This window comes from Chanos chanos, chromosome 10, assembly GCF_902362185.1.
Source record: "Chanos chanos chromosome 10, fChaCha1.1, whole genome shotgun sequence".
Lineage (NCBI taxonomy): Eukaryota > Metazoa > Chordata > Actinopteri > Gonorynchiformes > Chanidae > Chanos > Chanos chanos.
Window position 1 is genome coordinate 32,938,508 of NC_044504.1, and position 20,023 is coordinate 32,958,530.

The 20,023-nt window shown below is 44.4% G+C and overlaps 1 protein-coding gene across 1 annotated transcript in view; it reads left to right on the forward strand.

Moving 5' to 3' along the window:
* Positions 1-20,023, forward strand: part of igsf3 (immunoglobulin superfamily, member 3) — a 110,035-nt gene that overhangs the window by 35,928 nt on the left and 54,084 nt on the right. The window contains exon 2 of the mRNA XM_030787587.1: positions 7,605-7,985. Coding sequence (XP_030643447.1) covers positions 7,605-7,985 — 381 coding nt within the window. The remainder of the gene's footprint in view (positions 1-7,604; positions 7,986-20,023) is intronic.

Here is a 20,023-nt window from a genome sequence, read left to right on the forward strand (position 1 = left end):
AAAATATGCAAAATGGAGAGTGCATTAGCACCTGGGGATAACTGTTTTATATGTGTTCTCTCTCTCCCGCTCTCTCTCTCTCTCTCTCTGTTCCCCTCCCCCTCCCTCCCTATCTTCATCACTAGCTTTTGAGCTCTTCTCTGTGTACAGCCTTTTCTGGTTTCCACGAATCTTCCTTTTGCACTCACCTCGTGAATCGGGCCCGCTTACACTGTAGCTGCGGCCACATTAACAGTTCCCCATTTTGTGTCCGCCATAGCACATACCGTTAAGCACTGGTCAGACAGTAAGGCGCCCAGTTTAACTTTACATTGCTTAGCTAATGCTCATCCAAACAAAATGGGCCTTTCTCAGTAACACAGTTAGACCACAGCAGTGTCTGCAGCCTCCAAAGTGCCTCCTGCTCCTGACAGAATGCTCCATTATAAATGCAGAGAAGAGCACTACACTTGTACCGCGTAGCCCTCGTCTTCTGTGTAACCTTAAAATGAGAGCAAGGCTGAGAGGAGGTTGGAGAGGAAGGGGTAGAAAATAAATAAACCTTAGAGCCGTTCTACAATGTACAGGGAGAGGATCAAAGAGGGAGAGGTTTTTTTGGTTTTTTTTTAACATATGGCATTTCTCCAAGGTTTCTCTCACTGATCTGATTTTATTGCATTTAATTCCTTTTCAAATAGTCACATGGAGAAAACATAAACAGGGTATATGGCCGGGGGGGGGGGGGGGGGGGGGGGGGTTTGCCTCATTATGTGCCCGGGAAGAAGGCTCTGGTGAAAAGGTTGACCCGAGTAGAATACAGATCCCTCTAAATTCATTTTTGATAGAGACAAATATATGTTATCTGAGTTTTTTTAAAATAAATTTGCGATCTCAAATTTACATTTACTTCATGAATCTGAAGGACTGACAGAACCCCACAGTGAAAAGTGCTGGAGGAACAGAGAGTAGACACTGCAGCTACACACACACACACGCACACACACTCAGACACACACACACACGCGCACACACTGAAATGAATATGCTCCATTTCATATCATTTTCTCAAGTCGTTGGCTACAGCTCTGTGTAGCAGTTTGATCATTTTTCATCTAAATAACCTTTACAGGCAAACAAGCTTTTACTCTGAGGCATTGCAGAGTTTCATTGACTGCCATAGTGATGGAAGTGAATGAGAGAGACTGCGGGTTGAAGTTAAAAAACGCTGCTGTGGTAAATTATTGATGAAATCTATTGTGCACAAAGGGCCATAGTCCTTTTTTTTTTCTCCCCCTCAACAGCAAACTTTCTTACTCCTTTCTGTTCTGTTGCTGTACTCTTTCCCAAAGACCCAAAGACTCTGTCCCAAATTCAATTTGTCTATGTTATCGACTATCTCTGTATTCATCTCCTCTCTTATTCTGCTTTTTCTGAATTCTGTTTCCTCTACTCACTTGACTCGCGCTTCATTTACACTCTTTTTTTTTTTTTTTTTTTTTTTTTTTTACTTACAGACATCTTCCACACTTGTGTGGTTTCAAACTCAAATATGTATCTGCCCCTGTCCATCAGGGCTGTACTATATGGAGAAAACATGCGGTGAGAAATTAATACGCCAGATATTGTGACGGTGATATGAGATACGATAAAAGTCAAATTAAACTGTACTAATTCAATAGGTCTCTGATTGTACCTGCTGCAAGAAATAGGATGAGGATGGTCATATTTGCTGTGTAATGAAATCAACATAATTTCCAACCATCCCAGTTTTGTGACTCTGATTCTGAATTCTGATTTTGCCACCTGTGTTTATCGTAGATATTCATGTTGTAATGACAATGAAAACGCAGTGCATCATGGAACCTTACTTTCTAGATAATGTACCCCTCACTTAATCTTTGTCGCACACACACAGAGGCACAGTGAGACCACGCAACCTTTACCAAACCACCGTCCCCTCTTCTATATCTATACGCTAAGCACCCAGACCACCTCACTGTGAACACTCACACACACATTTTCTCACTCTCTCGCTCCCTCTCACTCGCTCTCTCTCTCTCACCCTCTCCCTCTCTCTCTCATATTTCCTCCATCTCTCAGTGGACTGGCTTCTCCTCATTAATCACTGTGAATAAAGACCAGGCTGGTCCAGCTGCAGAACCACGTTCGCTATATCCAGCCTATCATGGACTAGGAAAGGACTAGAACCTTCTGTGTACTCCTTTCAGGTCATTGGTCCTTTGTAAGCAGCCTTTTGTTCAGGACTGTACTTTTCAGTCTCACGCTTCTTTTCACCTTGATCATTTTTCTTGGTCAAATAAAGAATATTTATTCTGTGTTATTTCCCAAAGGGTCAAGAACGAACTTCCTGTATTAATATTTAGACCAGCACAGGCAGACATACATGTGCGCGTGCGCGCACACACACACACTCACACACACTTGCCACATTTACTAACCGGTACAGCTGTGCTCCCAGCTGCTCACAGACAAAGACAGGAAGCTGTGTGTCTTCATTGCTGTCTGCAGTGTTAGTCTGTTGTGGAGACTCTGAAAGGGTTTTGTGTTGTTTGGCATTGCACAGCTGAATCACTGCGCATACCCATGTCCTAGCCTTACACAGAAAATGTCTGAAAAGCAAACTATATTGGGAAGCACACGCACATACACACACACACACACACACACACACACACACACACACACACACACACACACACACACACTTGTGGGTGGTATTAGCTTTGTAAATGGTTTTTTGGCTTGTCAGCTGCTTTGCCTCTTGGAGAAGGGCACAGCTGCCAACACCGCTATTAATTAAACGTTCAAAATCTCAATGGAAAAACCAATATTTTTCCAGGAAAAAAATCTCACTTGTGTAGGTAATGCGCACTCTGCAGTTAAGTGTAGGGTTGTTTAATGTGAAGGAGCTGTGTGCAAAAGGAGCTCGACTCAGCAGTTTGAAACTGGACTTGAGAAGGTGTTTGTGCTATGTGTATAATCAGTCTAATTTGCTCTCGAAAGGCCATAATACCAAGCTAATGACAAATCCAATGAGGAGCAACCGAAGCCAAAAGATCTGGCCCAGGTCTGCCGTCTGGCATTTCTGTCTGATTTGTGCTCTTGGACCACTCGTTCTCCACAGCAGGGGCCACCCTTTGCCATCATTCATTTTCTTGTAATCCGCCGCCTTTCTTTTGTCTTTCCGTCGTCCAGACCTGATCTTCCCGAGTTCCTGTCTTGGGTAAAGCTGTCAGAATAAGCTACCAAGAAGTAATTATCGTTAATCGCTGTTCGTCTGAACACAAAGGTGCAGACCAAAAATGTGTTCCACATGGTCTTTAGTATTCGCAACGATCCCAAAATGCTGACCGTCTCAGCCAATCAGGTGGAACTATCCACAACCGTGCTCCTATGACTGAACTTGTCTGGCAGGTCTAACACGCCCCTCTCGAGCCACGGGAACCATGTTTAAAAATGCTTCTTACCCATAGCTCACCTGACTAGATGTCTGATCGCCTGTTTTCTTTGCTATTGTCCCTGCTGCGTATGTGTTTGTGGGTCAGCTCCCAAAGCGCCGGGCTCTAGGTACTGCGGTAATAACTGTGCTGGCTTCTGACTGAAATGTGTGGTGATTGTAGGTAATGGTGGGAGATGGTTGGTCCAGATTGGTGAAGACAGTCTTAGCTGCGGGGGTAGGGGGGGGGGGGGTCATGCAGGGTGTTATGGATCTCTGTTGGGCTGTGGCTTATCTTATTCTCCTGGGCAGAATGGGCGATGAGTCCTGGCTGGCGTCCACAGACGCATTGGATCCCATTAAATTGCCACAGGAATGTGCCACGGGAGAGGCAATTAAAAGAAAACAAACGGCAGGCGTGGGAGATATTAGAGGAAGAGAAAGAGAGAGAAGGGAAGCGTGAGAGAGCTTCCTTTGCGCCAATATTTATCAGTACGGTAGCTTTAACCGCAAAGAGTTTTTTTGCTGACCAAGGATTAAACGGCATGCTTCATCTCACTGTTCTTCTCCCTCTCTGTCTGTCTCTCCCTCTCTTTTTTTTCCCTTTCTTTTTCTTTTTCTCATCTTATTCTTCACTTTATTCCACAAACTTTCAACTGTGCTCTCCTTAAATTACATTAGCTGTCTTTATCTGTTTATCTCATTGCTACCTCGTCTTACCCTTTCTTGTCCATTTCTCTCGTTCATTTTATCCTCGGCGTGTCTATAATAGGTTTTTGTGGCCTCTTCTCTCTGTGTTGTTATGGGTGACTCCCGGCAGCCCTTCGTAATAAGGTTGGCAATGTATCACGGGAGTGATTTTGTTCTGATTTCAGCGTCCGGCGGTATTGTGAAGGTAAGGGATGGGCAGGAAGTGATTTCGTAAAGGCAGATGTGGTCATGTGGTCAGGCTGCTGTGGAGCTGGGTTTGGCTGGCACCATCACACTTGAGTCCAGTTCATGATATATTATCAACTTGATTGTGAAATGAAAAATATAGTACACAGTTTCTGGCACTGTACGCTAAATATAGGTCTTGTCCTCCATTTGCCGTTGGAAGTGGTGTCAGCAGAATTTCAGTTGCGGTTAATTCGTCGATTATACCAATATTCAGCTCATTTATCGTTCATCGTTTATTCCAAATGTCACTCACCACGTTCCAATAATATTTCTTACATTCATGAGTTTGAATCAGAACTCCGTTTCCTGATTTTTACTGAGCAGAAAAACACCGCACCCCACCATTGCTTATCAGACAGCACTTTGTCCCAGGGACAGAAAATAAACACACACACACACGCGCGCAAGTACGCGCACACACACACAAGTCATGAAAACGCCTCAGAAATAATTAAAGGACTTCGGATCGGCGTAGCTCTCCTGTATTTCTTTGCTGGGAAAGACAAAGGCTTTGACTTTAAATGGAGGCTGTTTTGTACCTGATCCATTTTTAATGTGTTTGTGCTGATGGCAGTGCTGAGCCGGTGGTTGAAGGAGGGGGGGAGGGGAGAGAACTGTACCGTGACCCTCACGTGAAGGCGAGCGCTCTGAGAAATGGACGTGGCGACATGGATGTTTTCCGCTCGTGTCATATTAGAGCTCTGCGCTCAGGGGATCAGCTCGATGGGACATGGTCTAGCAGATTGTCACTTTGATCACATGTACTTACATGACTTAAAATATGTCTACAATCTGCGCGTGCAAGCCCCGTCTGAAATCCGAAAGGGACGAGGACGGGCTAAAAAAAACCAAAACAAAACACGTATGCTCATGTGTAATGCATGATGCTTGTTCATAGGCCTAAGCGTTATGCTCTGTTCCGATTTTTCAAGCAATTCTATACTCAGAAAACAAAGTGCTTAACAGAGTATCTATTGAACAGCAAGCATTGCTCTCTTTTACGTGACCTGTGAGGTACAAAGTCAATATAACTGTAAAGCTAGATTGAGGAACACAATGGAAAATCACTAGTAGGTTTCTCACATATTTCCTGATACGGTCTAACTTTAGCTGTGCATGTCCCATATGAGCCTGCACTGACAAAGGTAAAAGTCTCTGCCTCCGGGGCAGCTGTCTGTTTTACCTGAGGGAAAATGTCACTGTTTTGTGTTGTTATTTACTTTTCTCCTTAGTCTCTGTCACTCTCTGTGAACCTCTCTTTGATGTCATGTGGGCTGACAGAGAGGATATTCTAGAAGAACGAGTGAAAAGTCAACCAGCCAAAAAACGAGAGTCTACAGATGATATCAGGCTGCCAGGGTGTCGAACAGACCAATCTATAAATGGGGGGAGGGGGAGAGAGAGCAAGAGAGAGAGGGAGAAAGGGAAAGGGATATGTGGGCTGGGGTATGACGGACAGGCATGGGGAACAGGTGGGTAGCAAATTGTGAGGTACTGGATCCTTTACTCCACGGCGTTGGCCCAGATTCAGCTCAATGGCGGAGAAAAGGGAAAAAAAAAAAAAAAAAGGAGAGCAGATGAATAAATTGGATTTGCTCTGTCAGGAGACTGAGGGACAGATCAGGGAGAGTCAGAGAGAGAGAGAGAGAGAGAGACTGCTTGCCTGCCACTTTGAGCTGGGCCACAGACTGAGCAGACACAGACATGAGATGAGTGTGTGTATGGGGAGAGGGAAGGAGCAGGAGCAGGATGCCATCACATAGCAGCATCATCATACACAGAGGACGGAGACAGAGACGGAGACAGAGACAGGAATGAGGATGCGTGTGATGCAACTCTTCCTCAGACAGCTTTATCAGGTCGGGAGAAAGAAAGGTCGGGAGAGAGCCTTCCTCTCGTATATGACAGAGAATTTTAACTGTTTGCGGCTGCTGAGACGGTACAGTTTGAGCACTATGTCTGTGAATGCACAATGTGTGTGCAGAAACAAAGATCTTCCTGACCTTGTACCCCCCCCCCCCTCCTCCTCCCCCACCACCACCATCAACCCCCCCCCCCCCCCCTTTCCCCATGTCCTATTGTTGCAGTGTGTGTGTTGGGTGAGAGAATGGCTGTATTGAGCCCATTCTGGGGTCGTATATGAATACATGCGCATATTTTAGAGTAATTAAATCGTTGACTGCACCATTGAGTTGTGGGGAAAACTCAGGCGTACGCACAGACAGACAGACACACAGCACTGCCAGAAGGGATTCTGGAGCAGATGGGCTTTCCTTTCTCCAATTACAGATTGGACAATGACATCAGAGACATGGGGGGGGGGGGGGGGTTTGTAACTGTTCTTTCACCTCCAACTGTTCAAATGTGTCATCATTTATTCAACCATTCTGCTGTCATTTATACAGGCAACACAACCACCGTTCTACTCATTCTGTTCAACGTACACACACTCAGTGACATGAACTGAGTGAGCTGCCCCCCCCCCCCCCCCCCCTCACTGTTTGAGAGGCTGGCAATTCCCGTTAAGAAAGAATGCAGAGTTGGATAGTTGCTCTTTTTGATTAGTCTCAGTGGTGGTATAAAACAAACTGATTTTTGTCTGATTTTATTATGTCATGGTCTAAATGACCTAATATAATTATGTAGACAAATATTTGAGTGTTAAGGGTAACCATTCTGGTGAGGGCAATGTTACATAATATCACTGAAACTCTCTTTATCTACAAGATTGCGCCTACTGATTTGAATGTCATGAGATTTAACATGCTATGATGTCGCTATTCACATTACCTCTGACCTGCCGATGCCTCTCCCAGAGCACTTACATTGATTTTGGCCTCTGTGTGTGTGTGTGTGAGTGTGTGAGTGTGTGTGTGTGTGGGTGAGTGAGTGAGTTTATCCCTCTCCAACACTATTTTATTGACTTGAGTGGGTGTCTTTAGGCTCTGACGAGTTTTGTCTGTTGAGTACCTCTTGTGTGTCATCCTAAAGAGACACAGGTCACTGTAAATAAGCACACCGACACACGATCTCTCGTTCCTCCACTCGTCCGTGCAGAAAGACTGAGTCGCCTCAATCAAGCTGAAGTGCACTGAAGTGCTACAGAGAAATTAGAACAAGTCTGTGACTTGTTTCTAACAAACCATCTCTTTTCTTTTTTCTTTTCCCCCTCCCTATTCCTTTCTCTCCCTGTCTGTCTCTCTGTCTCTCTCTCTCTCTCTCTCTCCAGTGGGCACGGTCTCAGCCCAGCGGGTGGTTTCGGTTCAGCCCGGTCCGCTGATCCGGACGGAGGGCTCTCACGTGACCATCTGGTGCAACGTGACAGGCTACAAGGAGGGGATGCAGCAGGACTTTGAGTGGTCGATGTACCTGCACACGGCGCCGGACCGCGAGATCCGCATCGTGAGCTCGGCTCAGCCCAACTACGCCTACGCCGTCTACGCCCAGCGGGTCAACAACAAAGAGATCTACATTGAGAGGATGAGTGGAGATTCTTCCCTGCTTCACATCACCAAACTGCAGGCCAAAGACGAGGGCATGTTCGAGTGTTACACCCCCAACACCGACGGGGCGTACCTAGGCTCCTATAGCGCCCGGACAAACCTCACCGGTGAGTCAGCGCTCTTGGGTTCGTCTTTAGGAGTGAATGTTTAGGAAGTGTGTTAAAGTCACTGCTGAATAGGATCTCTGCTTCAGCGTTTCATAACACGCCCTTGTAATCTCACTGCTTATGTAACACTGTAACCGATCACATTGCAGTTGTTAAAGTCATCACTGAGTCTTTTCATTGGCTACGTTAGTTCATGCGATATACTCATTTCTGAAGTGGTACACTCACTTAGCCATCAGACATGCTAATGGACTTGGGCTAATTGGTTGAATTTGAATGGTTGAGTGGATTTATGGTTGGAACTGCAGTCATTTGCAGAAAGCTGGCTCTGAAATAGTGGGTACGCTGCCAGTCCATCCATGTTCGGCCCACTCCATCATTAAACAGTATAACGGCTTGGTTAGCCCCCACTCTCATATGATTATCATTAGCCCTTTTAATGTTAATCATAATTAAACTGTGCCTGAGTCACGCGTGCGCGCGCACACACACACACACACACACACACACACCACACACACACACACACACACACATTCATCACTTTATATCTGACTGCATTTGGCATTTCACCTTGATTCCCTCAGGATGGGCTGGTCTGTGTGTGCCTATTTTCACAGTACAAATAAAGATTGAGTTTTGATTGAAATTTGATTGAAAGTGTGTGTGTGTGTGTGTGTGTGTGTGTGTGTGTGTGTGTGTGTGTGTGTGTGTGTGTGTGTGTGTGTGTTGAGGTAGGTGAATGTGTGAGGATTGATATATTTTCCAGCATGAGTTTGACAGCAGCGACTGATTAGCCTTTTTCTTGGAGTGAGTTTGGGTTTTTTTTTTGAGTGGGTTTTTTTCCTGTGTGTGTCTGTGTGTGTGTGTTTCTGTGCATATGCGTGTTATTAATATGAGATTAGTGTGTGTCACGAGTTGTGTTTGGTGTGATTTGGAGAGTACACACAGTATCACACAGAGAGCCACCTGTTTTAGGAAATGACACATTTCAGTACCAAATCAAACCTGCTCTCTTGTAAAACAGCCATACGGCAAACACAGACGTAGCTTTAACCTTGACAAAGCCTGTAAATATACTCCTTACACTCCCAGTGTTCCGTTAAAACATAACATTTCAGGTATACTTACTTGAAGTTTGTCCTGACACACCAAAATAAGCATCCACTCCTGTGTCATAATTTCTTTTTACTCACTGTTGCTGCTAATTAGTCAGAACTGTCGCTGTGTCTCTCAATACAGCACTTCTTCTGTCTTAACATCCTGCTGAGTTGGCTAGTTATTAATTATAGATAATCAGTCTTAATGGAGTCTTATTCTTCATAGCAGGGATATTAAAACTGTGTGTCAGTGTCCTCGATCAGGCTGTTCCGACCTCTGACCTCTGCACCTGTCATTCAGCCCGACCCTCTGAGTCGGCCCAGCCCAGTATTCCCACACTGATTGACGGCATTCCCACAGTGCCTTGGGATTAACAGCACAAGTGCTCTCTTTCCGACCACCCCCCCCCCCCCCCCACACACACACACACCCCACCCCACTCCACACCCCGCTGTCCTGCGTCCCTTGTGTCTCAATCATGGAGACTAGGCCTGGAAAGGTCGAAGCCAGGTCAATGCCACTGACATTTGCTTCATTTTGGGATATTTTATTAAATAGTTCTTTAGTGATAGGCGATATGTATGTGAACCAACCTCATGTATGTGTTAGTTCAGAATTAGTGAATCTTCATAGATGAAGTTTCTATGGCATGAATGGCATGAATACTGTATGAGTAAATGTGTCTCTGTGTATTTGTGTGTGTGTCTGTGTATGTGTGTGTCTGTGTGTGCGGGTGTGCACGCACACACGCTGCATATACATGCTTTTTCAGTGAGTGTAGGATGTGGGACAGGGCAGGGCTGTCCTCTTTGGGTAGAGAATGGTGCCCGATTAGTGTGTGTATTTATAGGCAGGTGTGGAGAGACTTCATACACACTGAATCTCTGTGTGTCACTAACCTCTTAACCCACTTCCCAAAGACTGCGCTCATGTTAAAGGACAACCCCTCCTCCTCTTTCCCTGCTCCTCTCAAGCCTTCCCGTCTTTTCACTCATCTGCCGCTATAGTGCACTGTCAGTGGCTCTCAGCAGCTGCACGCGCCCTGTCATATAATACCAAGACGTCCTTCTGCCTCTCACACTGTCTTTGTCTTGTTTTCCTGTCAGGATCAAAGAACACTGCATGAGTACTCTTTTCTTTTCTTGCTTTCTTTGTTTCTTTCTGTCTCTCTTTCTTTCTTTCTCTCTTTCTTTCTCTCTTTCTCTCTTTCTTCCTTTCTTGCTTTCTCTCTTTCCTCTGGGACATTAAGCTTGGCCTTGGGACTGGGGTTATCAGGATGAGGAGTGAGGCATCTCAGGTTTCGTGTTTATGATGGAAGGAATAGTTGACAAGAAAGGAGCTATTAGCAACTTCAGCAGGGCTGTCTGAAGCCTGATCAGAGAGGACTGGCTGTTTCTTAGCATGGAACAGCTGTTCTTTTCTCTCTGTTGGTGAAGTCAAACAGCGAAGTCACACAGCATTCTGTGGAGAAAATAAATAGTTTACCCAAAAACAAAACTTCTTTCACATCGTTTTCCCTTAGTAACAGTATTGTATATAACATTTTGTCTTTGGCATAAAGAGTTTTGTTACTGTAATTCATTTTTCAAGTAGTTGTTTTTTTGTTTTTTTTTTCTTTTCTGTCTTGTTACTTTTTGAAGTTTCCCCCATTGTGTTGCGGCGCAGTATTCTCTCAGTTTTTCTGTTGTGCAAACCCTTTTTTTTCGGTTTGGTTTACTGCTAGGGCTGTTGATAACATGTCAGTTTTTGAGCTCTTGAGTGAATATGATGAACTGCACATTCTCACACTCCTCTGAAGTCCTTTCCCTTTGCTTGCTGTAATAAGATATTGATCTGTGTGTTTTGTGTGTGTGTGTGTGTTTTCTTTGGGTGTGTGTGTGTGTGTGTCTGTGTATTTAAGTGGGTTTTTTTTCTTTGTACTCTTGCTTTTTGACCCAGCTTGAGTCTTGTGTGCTTTAACTGTTTGAATGACTACATGTGTGTGCCCACATGTGTGTGTGTGTGTGTCTGTGTCTGTGTGTTAATAAAACCGGTGACAGTGCAGTGGAGAAGCAGTTCAGCTAGAAACCTGATCCGGAGGAATTACTGCTAAAGTGACACTGAGAGTGATGACACAAGCTGTCATTAGCATGTAACGTAAAAACGTGCGCACGCAAACACAAAAGTGCCCTGGATTTTTTCTGCTCTGTTGACTGGTCGACCCCGGCCAAGTGAGACCGTGATGACCGTGTCATGCGCCATGTTAAATTACCACACACTTCACTCGCACTCAGAAGATTGGTGTTTCGTATCTCATATTGTAGAGAGGCGAGGTCTGTTCACTGTCTTTGTACAGCTAGTTGTGTAGAGGGGGGGCCGATATGCACTGAGCCTCTCTTACATTCCTCTCAAAGTTTCCACTGCACAAGCAAGGCCCTGTTGTTGCTTCTTTTATCTTCTGGTATTCTAATGTCAGAACAGTTTTCACTGGAGAGCCAAGAATTACTGCAAACCATTCCACTTTGTCACTGTGATCCTGTTATAAAACATCCATTAGACAAAGTCTTGGCTTTTAGCTCAGATGAATTATACAGCACATTTCTCCATTTTGAAAGTGTGTGTCCAAATGCTTGATACACTAAGCTTCATACTGGAAGTTTGACTGGGAACAGAGGGAGACAGAGAAGAATGGTGGAGTGCAAGAGTTTAGTGATTAGTAAAAAGGAACAGAGAGAGCGAGCGAGCGAGAGAGAGAGAGAGAGAGAGAGAGTAGAGAAGAGTTTCGCAACTGCCAGAAAGGAGAAAGTAACCTTCAATAAGTACTGTTTTTTTTATTTGTCTTGGTAACAGCTTTGTTACTGTTCAAATCAGTATCACAAACTTAAAGACACTCTGCTTTATCCACTATCTCCCAGTCCTTTTTACTTTACAACAAAGAAAGAGAGGGGGGCGTGGTGAGGACAGAGGTGATAAAGATCTGTCCGTTAAAGAGTGCTATGAAAAAGGTGTTGTATTCTAACAACAATGTGTCAGTCGTCTGTAAACGTTGATTGCTGCAGGGGAGAGGGGAACCCTATACCTGGCCGCCTGCAGGAGTCCGGTTTCAACAGCCACACACCTGGGCTCCCTTTAGTCTATGTGCAGCAATTAAACTTGATACACCAGTAGCCTGTATTGTTAACCGCCCTCAGGCGAAACCTGTTTAATCTGATCCAAACGTCAGTCTGCTCAAGCTTGAGTAAGAGTCACCAGGGCTGTTTTTTTTTTATGTCACCAGATAGCAGCTTGGGGATTTTCTGGTCTTTCTGGAGTTTGTTTGTCATACTTTAAAACAGGACACATAGAGTGGAAGAAACCCTCTCTCTGGCTCTTGTGTTCTCTCTCTCTCTCTCTCTCTCTCTCTCTTGGACGTGTTTGAATTTTCAGTCAAGGCAACGTAAATACTGGTGCCATCCACGGTTGCGTTCTTGATGCTCCTCAAGGTTAACAGTCAACGTGACGCTGTTATTCTTTGGTCAATGTACAAACGGGACAGCCGGTACCTCTGATTTAGCTGGCGTCCTAGCTGTGTTGCACATTGCCCGTGGTTATTTTGAATCCAAACAGAAACAGCAGTAGTATTTGGTAATCAAGGCCAAGCTCTGACTTTCTTCGTAACTGAAAGCGCGGGTCCAGAAGTGTAGGCGGGTAGAATGCTGGAAACAAGCTTAAACGGCCTACGCACCGGCCTGCATAAGAAATGATAAAATCAACAACAGCCTGGTCTTACATGCCAGGTGGCACCAATGGTCCTCTCTGCCTGCTTTATAGAACAGATGATTGTGGCTCTGATGACCATGTGGCACCAGCGCACAGAATATTCATCATCTTCTCTTCTATCTCTCATTTAGTCTGATGAAGAATAATGTAGATGTGTGTTGAGCACCTGCTCAGCGGCTCCACGTAGTAAAATGTCACCATGTGCTTTGAGGACTTAATTGACTCGACAATGGGAAATCAATGGGAAGTCAATCATTCTATGATGGCCATTCTCACAGTGTTAACCTTTTCGAGGGTCTTTGGATAAGGGACAATTAAAACTTGATCACCTGGCCTATTTGTATTTATGTGGTAGTCTGCATGAAAAGTAAAAAGTCTACAATTAATGTGGTATTGATTTAAAAAAAAAAAGAAAAAAGAAGGAAATATTATGCGTGCAGGGTTTTTTTTTAATTCGTGTTAATGCACGTTGTATAACAACAGGCTAGTTCGAGAAGGGAAGCTAGCATTGCTGTAACTTTATGGCGACACATCCGGGCTATAACAAGTTTAAAAAGCTATCTAATTTGCAAAACCATGCAAGTATGCGAGCAGACTTTTCAGAGTCGTGATTTGTATTCAGAAATATAGATCACGACTCAATGTGGAGCCATCTTCAACCTAACCCAGAATGGAGGAGGAGTAAAGGTGGTTTTAGTAAACTTACTTAACGCGTGAGAGAAAACATTGTTTCTACGGTGCTTCTGTGATCCACGTTAGTCCATGCATGTTGGGTTGAAGTGGGGAAACCCAGGGATGAGCGGTGACTCCACGTCTCGACAAATGTCAGTTTTAGAGAGACAAACTGAAAAGTTTGAGAACTTGCTGAACGGTCTTAGTCATAAAGCACAGTAGAAAAATAAAGCAGTCACGAAGCACGGTCATCTCTCAGAGGAGTCAGTGTTTGTATTACTGGAGATGGACTCGGACAGAATGGTACACTGTGGCAGAGATCCCAAGCAGAGACATCAGTTAGTGAGTCACATCTCACCGAATATCACATTAGAGTGTGAGGAACAGTGCTGTCAGCCTTCCAAGTGAAGAACCTGATGACCTGAGAGATCAGTTTCAGACTGTCGAGAAAATGCTCAGATTTAATAGAGAGTGTCTGTTATCTTCTCATTTCAACACCAAGGCTCTCATGTTAAACAATGGGAAGATGTTCTGCACGTAGGAGAGGTAATCATCTCTTGAGGGAAAGTCAAAAATCTGACTTTTCTTTGGTTTTGTGAGACTGTTTTAGGTGGGATGAGTGACGTGTTTACCATACCAGAAAAAAATGCAGATGAATTAGTCTACATTCATGACACGTCATTTGATTGACTGTCTAGTTAAACTCTCAGTGCCTTTGCCTTGAGGCGATTTTAGCTCAGAGCTGCTCTGAACACGGTCTGTCAGAAGAATGAGTGCAGGAAAAAAGACATACATATGAATTTGCAAGCGGCAGTGGAGATCCAGAGTTATTATCTATGACCTCAATATGATTGGTTACTAACCTGCTGACCTTACTCACAATGCCTCCGGCCTTATAGGTCCACATATCTTAACGCATTTTCTTCATTTGACATCAAGTCTTTAGGTTAATACATTACTCACCACCCATAACAAATGCAATGAACAAATAATTTGAGAGATCAGATATGCATTTGGTGTTATAGACAGTGAAATGGACAGAGGGAGAGAAAAGGGTGAAAAAGTGTCGGCGTTTAATGAGGTGTGCCTGAAGTGTGGTTCGGCAGAGATCGGGGAGGTGAACAGTGAGTAATGTGGGAAATTCTCTTCCTTTCCACATGTCCTTTAGAGACTCAATGCACTGCCAGTTACAGCATCCCTTCTTTCTTTCTGTCTGTCTTTCTTTCTGTCTTTCGTTCTGTCTTTCTTTCTTTCTTTCTTTCTTTCTTTCTCAGGAAAGACCACTCTTGTATTTTCTTAATAGGTTCTCTCTTGTGACAAAGATGGAGTGGCCAGACAATAGAAAGTGCTGAACTTGCTCTCGGCATTGGTAGTTAGCTTTTCCAGTTTCAAAGAAACTGTGTGTTGAGAGTTTTATATCTGCGTAATAGTCTTGTCCAGTTATGACTGTCTTTTCGGATAGTGGTGTTAGTGCCCGTTTTGTAGGTTTGGGTTTGTCCCATTCCTGCTACACAACCAGACGATCTTTCTCACTCTCACTCTCCCTCTCTCTGGTACACTCCTCTCTCTCTTTCTCTCTCTCTCTCTTTCTCAATCACTCACACACACACACACACACACACACCACACACTGTGCTGTGGCGTTGGAGCCCTTGTATGTACTGTATCTATGATGATTTAGAGAATAATTCATCGTGGCCATCTGCTAGTTAATGGAGACAGTCTGCAGGAGAAGCTCCGAGAAATGTAAATCCTGCCTGACAGGAGCAGATACCTGAACACAGCACCATGTTGTCACATGATCCAAATCCCACATACGCCGCACCTTCATCTGCGTCAGTTCAGCCAGAATGAAACGTGAATGAGCAGGAGAGAGAGAGAGAGAAAGAGGTAGGGAAGGCAGGAAGGAGACCGATAAAGAGAGCTATAATGAGAGATGAAAAGAGACGTGTTGGGTGGAGAGGACGGAGAGAGAAAGATAATGCTTGTGTTAGAGTTACCGGCCGCGGCTCCACTCGTTCCAAAGTACTGGGCTGTGCTCGTTGTGAGTTTATCTCTTTCGTTTCTCTTCAGATGCAACAGCTCCACACATTCTCTCTCTTTCCACCACACACTAGACTGACCTTTCCTCCTCCATTACGCCTCAAATGTCTCTCTCTCTCTCTCTCTCTCTCTCTCTCTCTGTCTCTCTCTCCCTATCTGTCATTTGGCTCCGGTCGAGTGTTTGTCAGTCGTGACTCTCACAATGGCTAGGTTCCAGAGCAAACAAGTGATTCTTATCACTCACTCTCGCTATTTCCCTGAAGAGCCACTGGCCTGACAGAAAGAGGCTCCTGCTATAATGACATTAGCGTAGCTTTGAGTTTCTTCTGATGTCTCCTCTGGGCATGGCCATATTAGCCTTAACAGTAATTGACAGATGTTAGAGGTGTAATTCACTCCGAACTGACTTCTTGTTGGCAGGACAAGAAGACTGCTGATGCCGAGCAGAGAGAATGAACTGACATGAGGAGTGTTTAAAAAAAGAAAAAATGTTGGAAAGTTATGGTGTTAGAAAAAAGGTGGCATATAGCCTAACAAGATTTAATGGAGAAAGAGTTGCCAAAGAATATTGTGGCAGAATGAAAGATGGAACACTATACAAGCACAAAAGACTATGAGAATCAGTGAGAGAAAGATCTTAAAGGAGCAGAAACTAGAAATGCGAGCACTATCAGAAGAAGAAGAAGAAGAAGAAGAAGAGAGAATAAGTCAGAACTTGTAGGTCTCCCAAACCACAAACTCTCCTGCAACACAGATTAATCAGCTCCTTATTGTTCTGGAGAAGAAACACTCTGTGAGTGGGTTTTCATCCCGCTAGTCTGCTTAAGAAAAACGCGCTCTGTTTTTCAAGACTCTTTCTGGAGAGAGCAACATTAGCAAATCTGCACCAGACATTGGGAAAATCTCCACAGTGGGTCCTGTTGCCACAGTAACGGATGTAGTAATGGGCATGTTGGGGAGAGAAACAGCTAAGCCATGACTGTGTTTGGCGATTAGCCACCTTTTGATGGAATTAATGTCGCAAACAAGCGTTGTGGAGAGAGAGAGAGAGAGAAAAAAAAAAAAATCAGCGGTAACGAGCTCGCGGCTAATGAGAGAAGCTTAATATGTTTATATTAAGAGGGTGTTAACGGGGCTCCTCTTTACATTGAAGAAAATGGGCCAAAGTGTTCTTCTAGCACGGTGGCTTTGAATGTGATTTGCTTAAACCTCTAAACACTGAGGCGTTGACGTCTCCTCCGTATTAACTAATAAATGCAGCAAATCTCTTTGAATATGAATATGAATGGATTTTTGCTTATGTGTTGTGTTTGGACCTCTCGCGGCATTCAAACGGCAGTGTCTTTGTGAGAGGAATTTGTTTTGGCGGCTGGGGAGGCAAGCGTTTAAGTGGTTCGTGCTGTTTAAAGGAGACAAATTCAAGGTGCCCTTAATAATGCTCTTCTTTGAGGAAACTCATTAGCATATTACCCATCAGCACTCACATTCATATCTGGCCATCACCATGCATCAGCCCCCGATCATGCCCCGTGACGCTCATAATTATGCCCAGACAGTTCACCTTTCCTGAGTGTCGTTCCCTACGGTCAGAGCAGAGTTATGGACCAATAAATGGAGTGAGGAAAAAATGAGCGCTCTATAAATCAAATGAAGTACACCTGACTACCAGTGTCTCCCAGAGAGTTTCCTAGTTTATTAAATGGCATTGTCTTATAGTTGCAGTGTTATTGTTTTTTTTTTTTTTTTCCGTCTAAATATAAGCACCATAGCTCTGTGGTATGTGTGAGTGGTTTTGCTTATCTGTCTCCTACTTTCTGCCAGTTTTCCCCTCCAAGGACAGCATATGTGCCCCCACCCATACACACACAAACACACACACACACACACACACACACACACACACACACACACACTATAAATGTCAACACAAGTGGCTGTAGGTGAAACTACAAGGAGGTGCACTCATGCACGTTAACGCTACAGCTCTCCACCAGGCTCTGAATCAATATTCCGTTTTCCCTGGAGTTATTAAACGATATTACCATTTTGCCTGCCTCATTAAAATGTTAATCATTCCTCTCATTATGTGGAATTGAAAATTTTGATTTAGTTAAAATGTCTAACATAATTTGTTTAAATTTCAGTTAAACAGGCTGCAGGGGTTCTATAGCTCCTACTTTAGTGTAGGAAAGTAATTCATCCTTTTTTGTTTTTGTTTTTTTTCCCTTCCTAGCTCTGCACTAAATTTGTGGCTTCTTCAACTTTAAATAACCACAACAATGGACTCTTAAGTCTTTTTTATCTTTTACAAAGTGGAGCCATTCTCAAGGCCTTTGTGAAGAAAAATGCATCATTTAGAGAGAGCTTTTAGCAGTGGAGAGAGGCCACTCACAGAGCTTAGAAGGAACAGACCAAATCTCTGGCTTTGACCGGATCTTTGGTTGCTAGGCAGCCAAATTTAGCATTGTGTATCTCTTTGAGTTTTCTTACCTATCGCTCTTTTCACTTTGTTTAATTTTTTATGTTCATTCGTAGCTTTCCAGATTTCTGCACAAGAACAAGAACAACAGAGCATACATATTGCTTGTAGGAAGGCCTGTGTGATGGTGATGGACCGTCAGAGAAAACAAACAGCTATAGAAAAAGACGGAGAACAGGCCCTGTCTCTCTCCTGCTGTGCTGGGAGGTTGCATGTGCACGTTGGCTCCCTCAGTAACTGAGGGTTCTCTGTTGCAGTGACTTGGGTTTTAAGTGATTGTGTTCCTCTCGTGAACTCCAGTGAGTGATCCGTGATAGATAGGGACAGCTTGCATATGTTACCACCTGTGCCCGTTCACAGGGGCGAGACCCAGAGGGGTTAGAGACTGCCAGAACACACACACACACACACACACACACACACAAATAATCAATTGCCCCCCCCCCTCCCCTTTTTTTTTTTTTTTCTTTGGTCTTGGCCAGGGCTCAGATGGGCAGTTGCTCAGTGCATCTGCTGCCCTCCTGGACGGATGCCTGGTGATTGTGCCCCTCAGCCCCTTCCCTGGCCAGGTGCCCGGCAGGCAGGGCGCAGCCTGAGAATGTGGGTGCCTGGAGCTCTGCCTTACTCAGTCAGTCAGGCAGTGCTCTGGAGCGCTGCCTCTCAGATCTCCTCCCTCACAGCTAGCTCGCTGGCTCCCCTGCTACAACGGGCTTATCCCTGTGATCTCATCATCTGGCTTACCATGTCAATACCCGTGGCATGCCTTTTCTGCCTCTACTGTCTGGCGTGTGGAGCGGATGGCACAGCTGCTTCACGACTGTGTAAGCCTAGTGTGGACAGAGACTGTCTGGCTTTGCCTTCATGCTCCTGTGACTCAGAAATGACCAATGACTGCACGGTGCCCAGTTGCACAGATAATCATGCTGAACAATGACCATATTGGGCTGCATATCTAGATCCAGGTAGACTGATAACAATGTGTTTGATTAAAGACATTCTGTTTGTTACAAAAAAATGTACCTCACTTGTGCATAAGGTCTGTGCGAATACACACATACATACACATTCATGCTGTTTGGGAATGACCAAAGCTGTTTTTTGTTTTTGTTTCTTTTTTTCTCTGTCTTTCTTTCTTTCTTTCTTCTTTTTTTTCTAAATAGTAACAGAAACATGTCCAGTGTATCCATCTAGACACAAAACACTCTTATACATGGAAACACTCTAATGCCCCATGGAAACACCTGTTAAAAATACAATATGTGTTCACACCACACACTCAATTCATAAACACAAGGCTGTGAGGTTTCGTGGTCAGATGGTCTGAGCTGTAACTGTTGCCATCCTGAGGGAGTCTTTTAATTGGTCACAGGGTTTGACCATCTGTGGCCAAAGAGTCTTTTGAAATAGAGGGGCGGGGAGGAGAGGGAGTCACTGAAGGTAGGTGTGTGTGTGTGTGTTTGTGAGGGAGGGGCGGCAAAGAAAGACGATGACAGAAGGATGGAGAGAGGGGACAGAATTAGGGGGGGGGGGGGGGGGGGGGGGAGTGTTGCCAAGCCCTCAAGTGAAGGGGGGGGGTGGGGTTGTGATGCTCTGTTTTTGTGCTTGTTCTACATTCATGGCACTGTGGGGCCTTTGTGTTTAAGGAGACAGTGTGAGATTTACACCACCATTTACTTTTAGGAGATCACAGAATTAAAAAAAAAAAAAATCATCTCTGAGGATGTGGTCGTCTGTCTCTCCTAACCCGTCCCACAGCTTTAAGGTAACTGTGTAGCGCTGGAATATTCACTTGAGCACTTCACAGTCACGGAGTCAGGTTTTTGTAATGCTAGATTTATCTTCTTCTATGCACCCTGGAGAGCTAAGGTTTGCATGTTGTTTAGCCTATATGTTATACTCGGCCTGAGGCACCGGATGTGTGATTATCTCTCCTGTAACTCTAAGTTTAACCCCAAGACTTTTATTTATGCCAACGCATTTCCGAGACCTTTGCGCCGTAATCAGC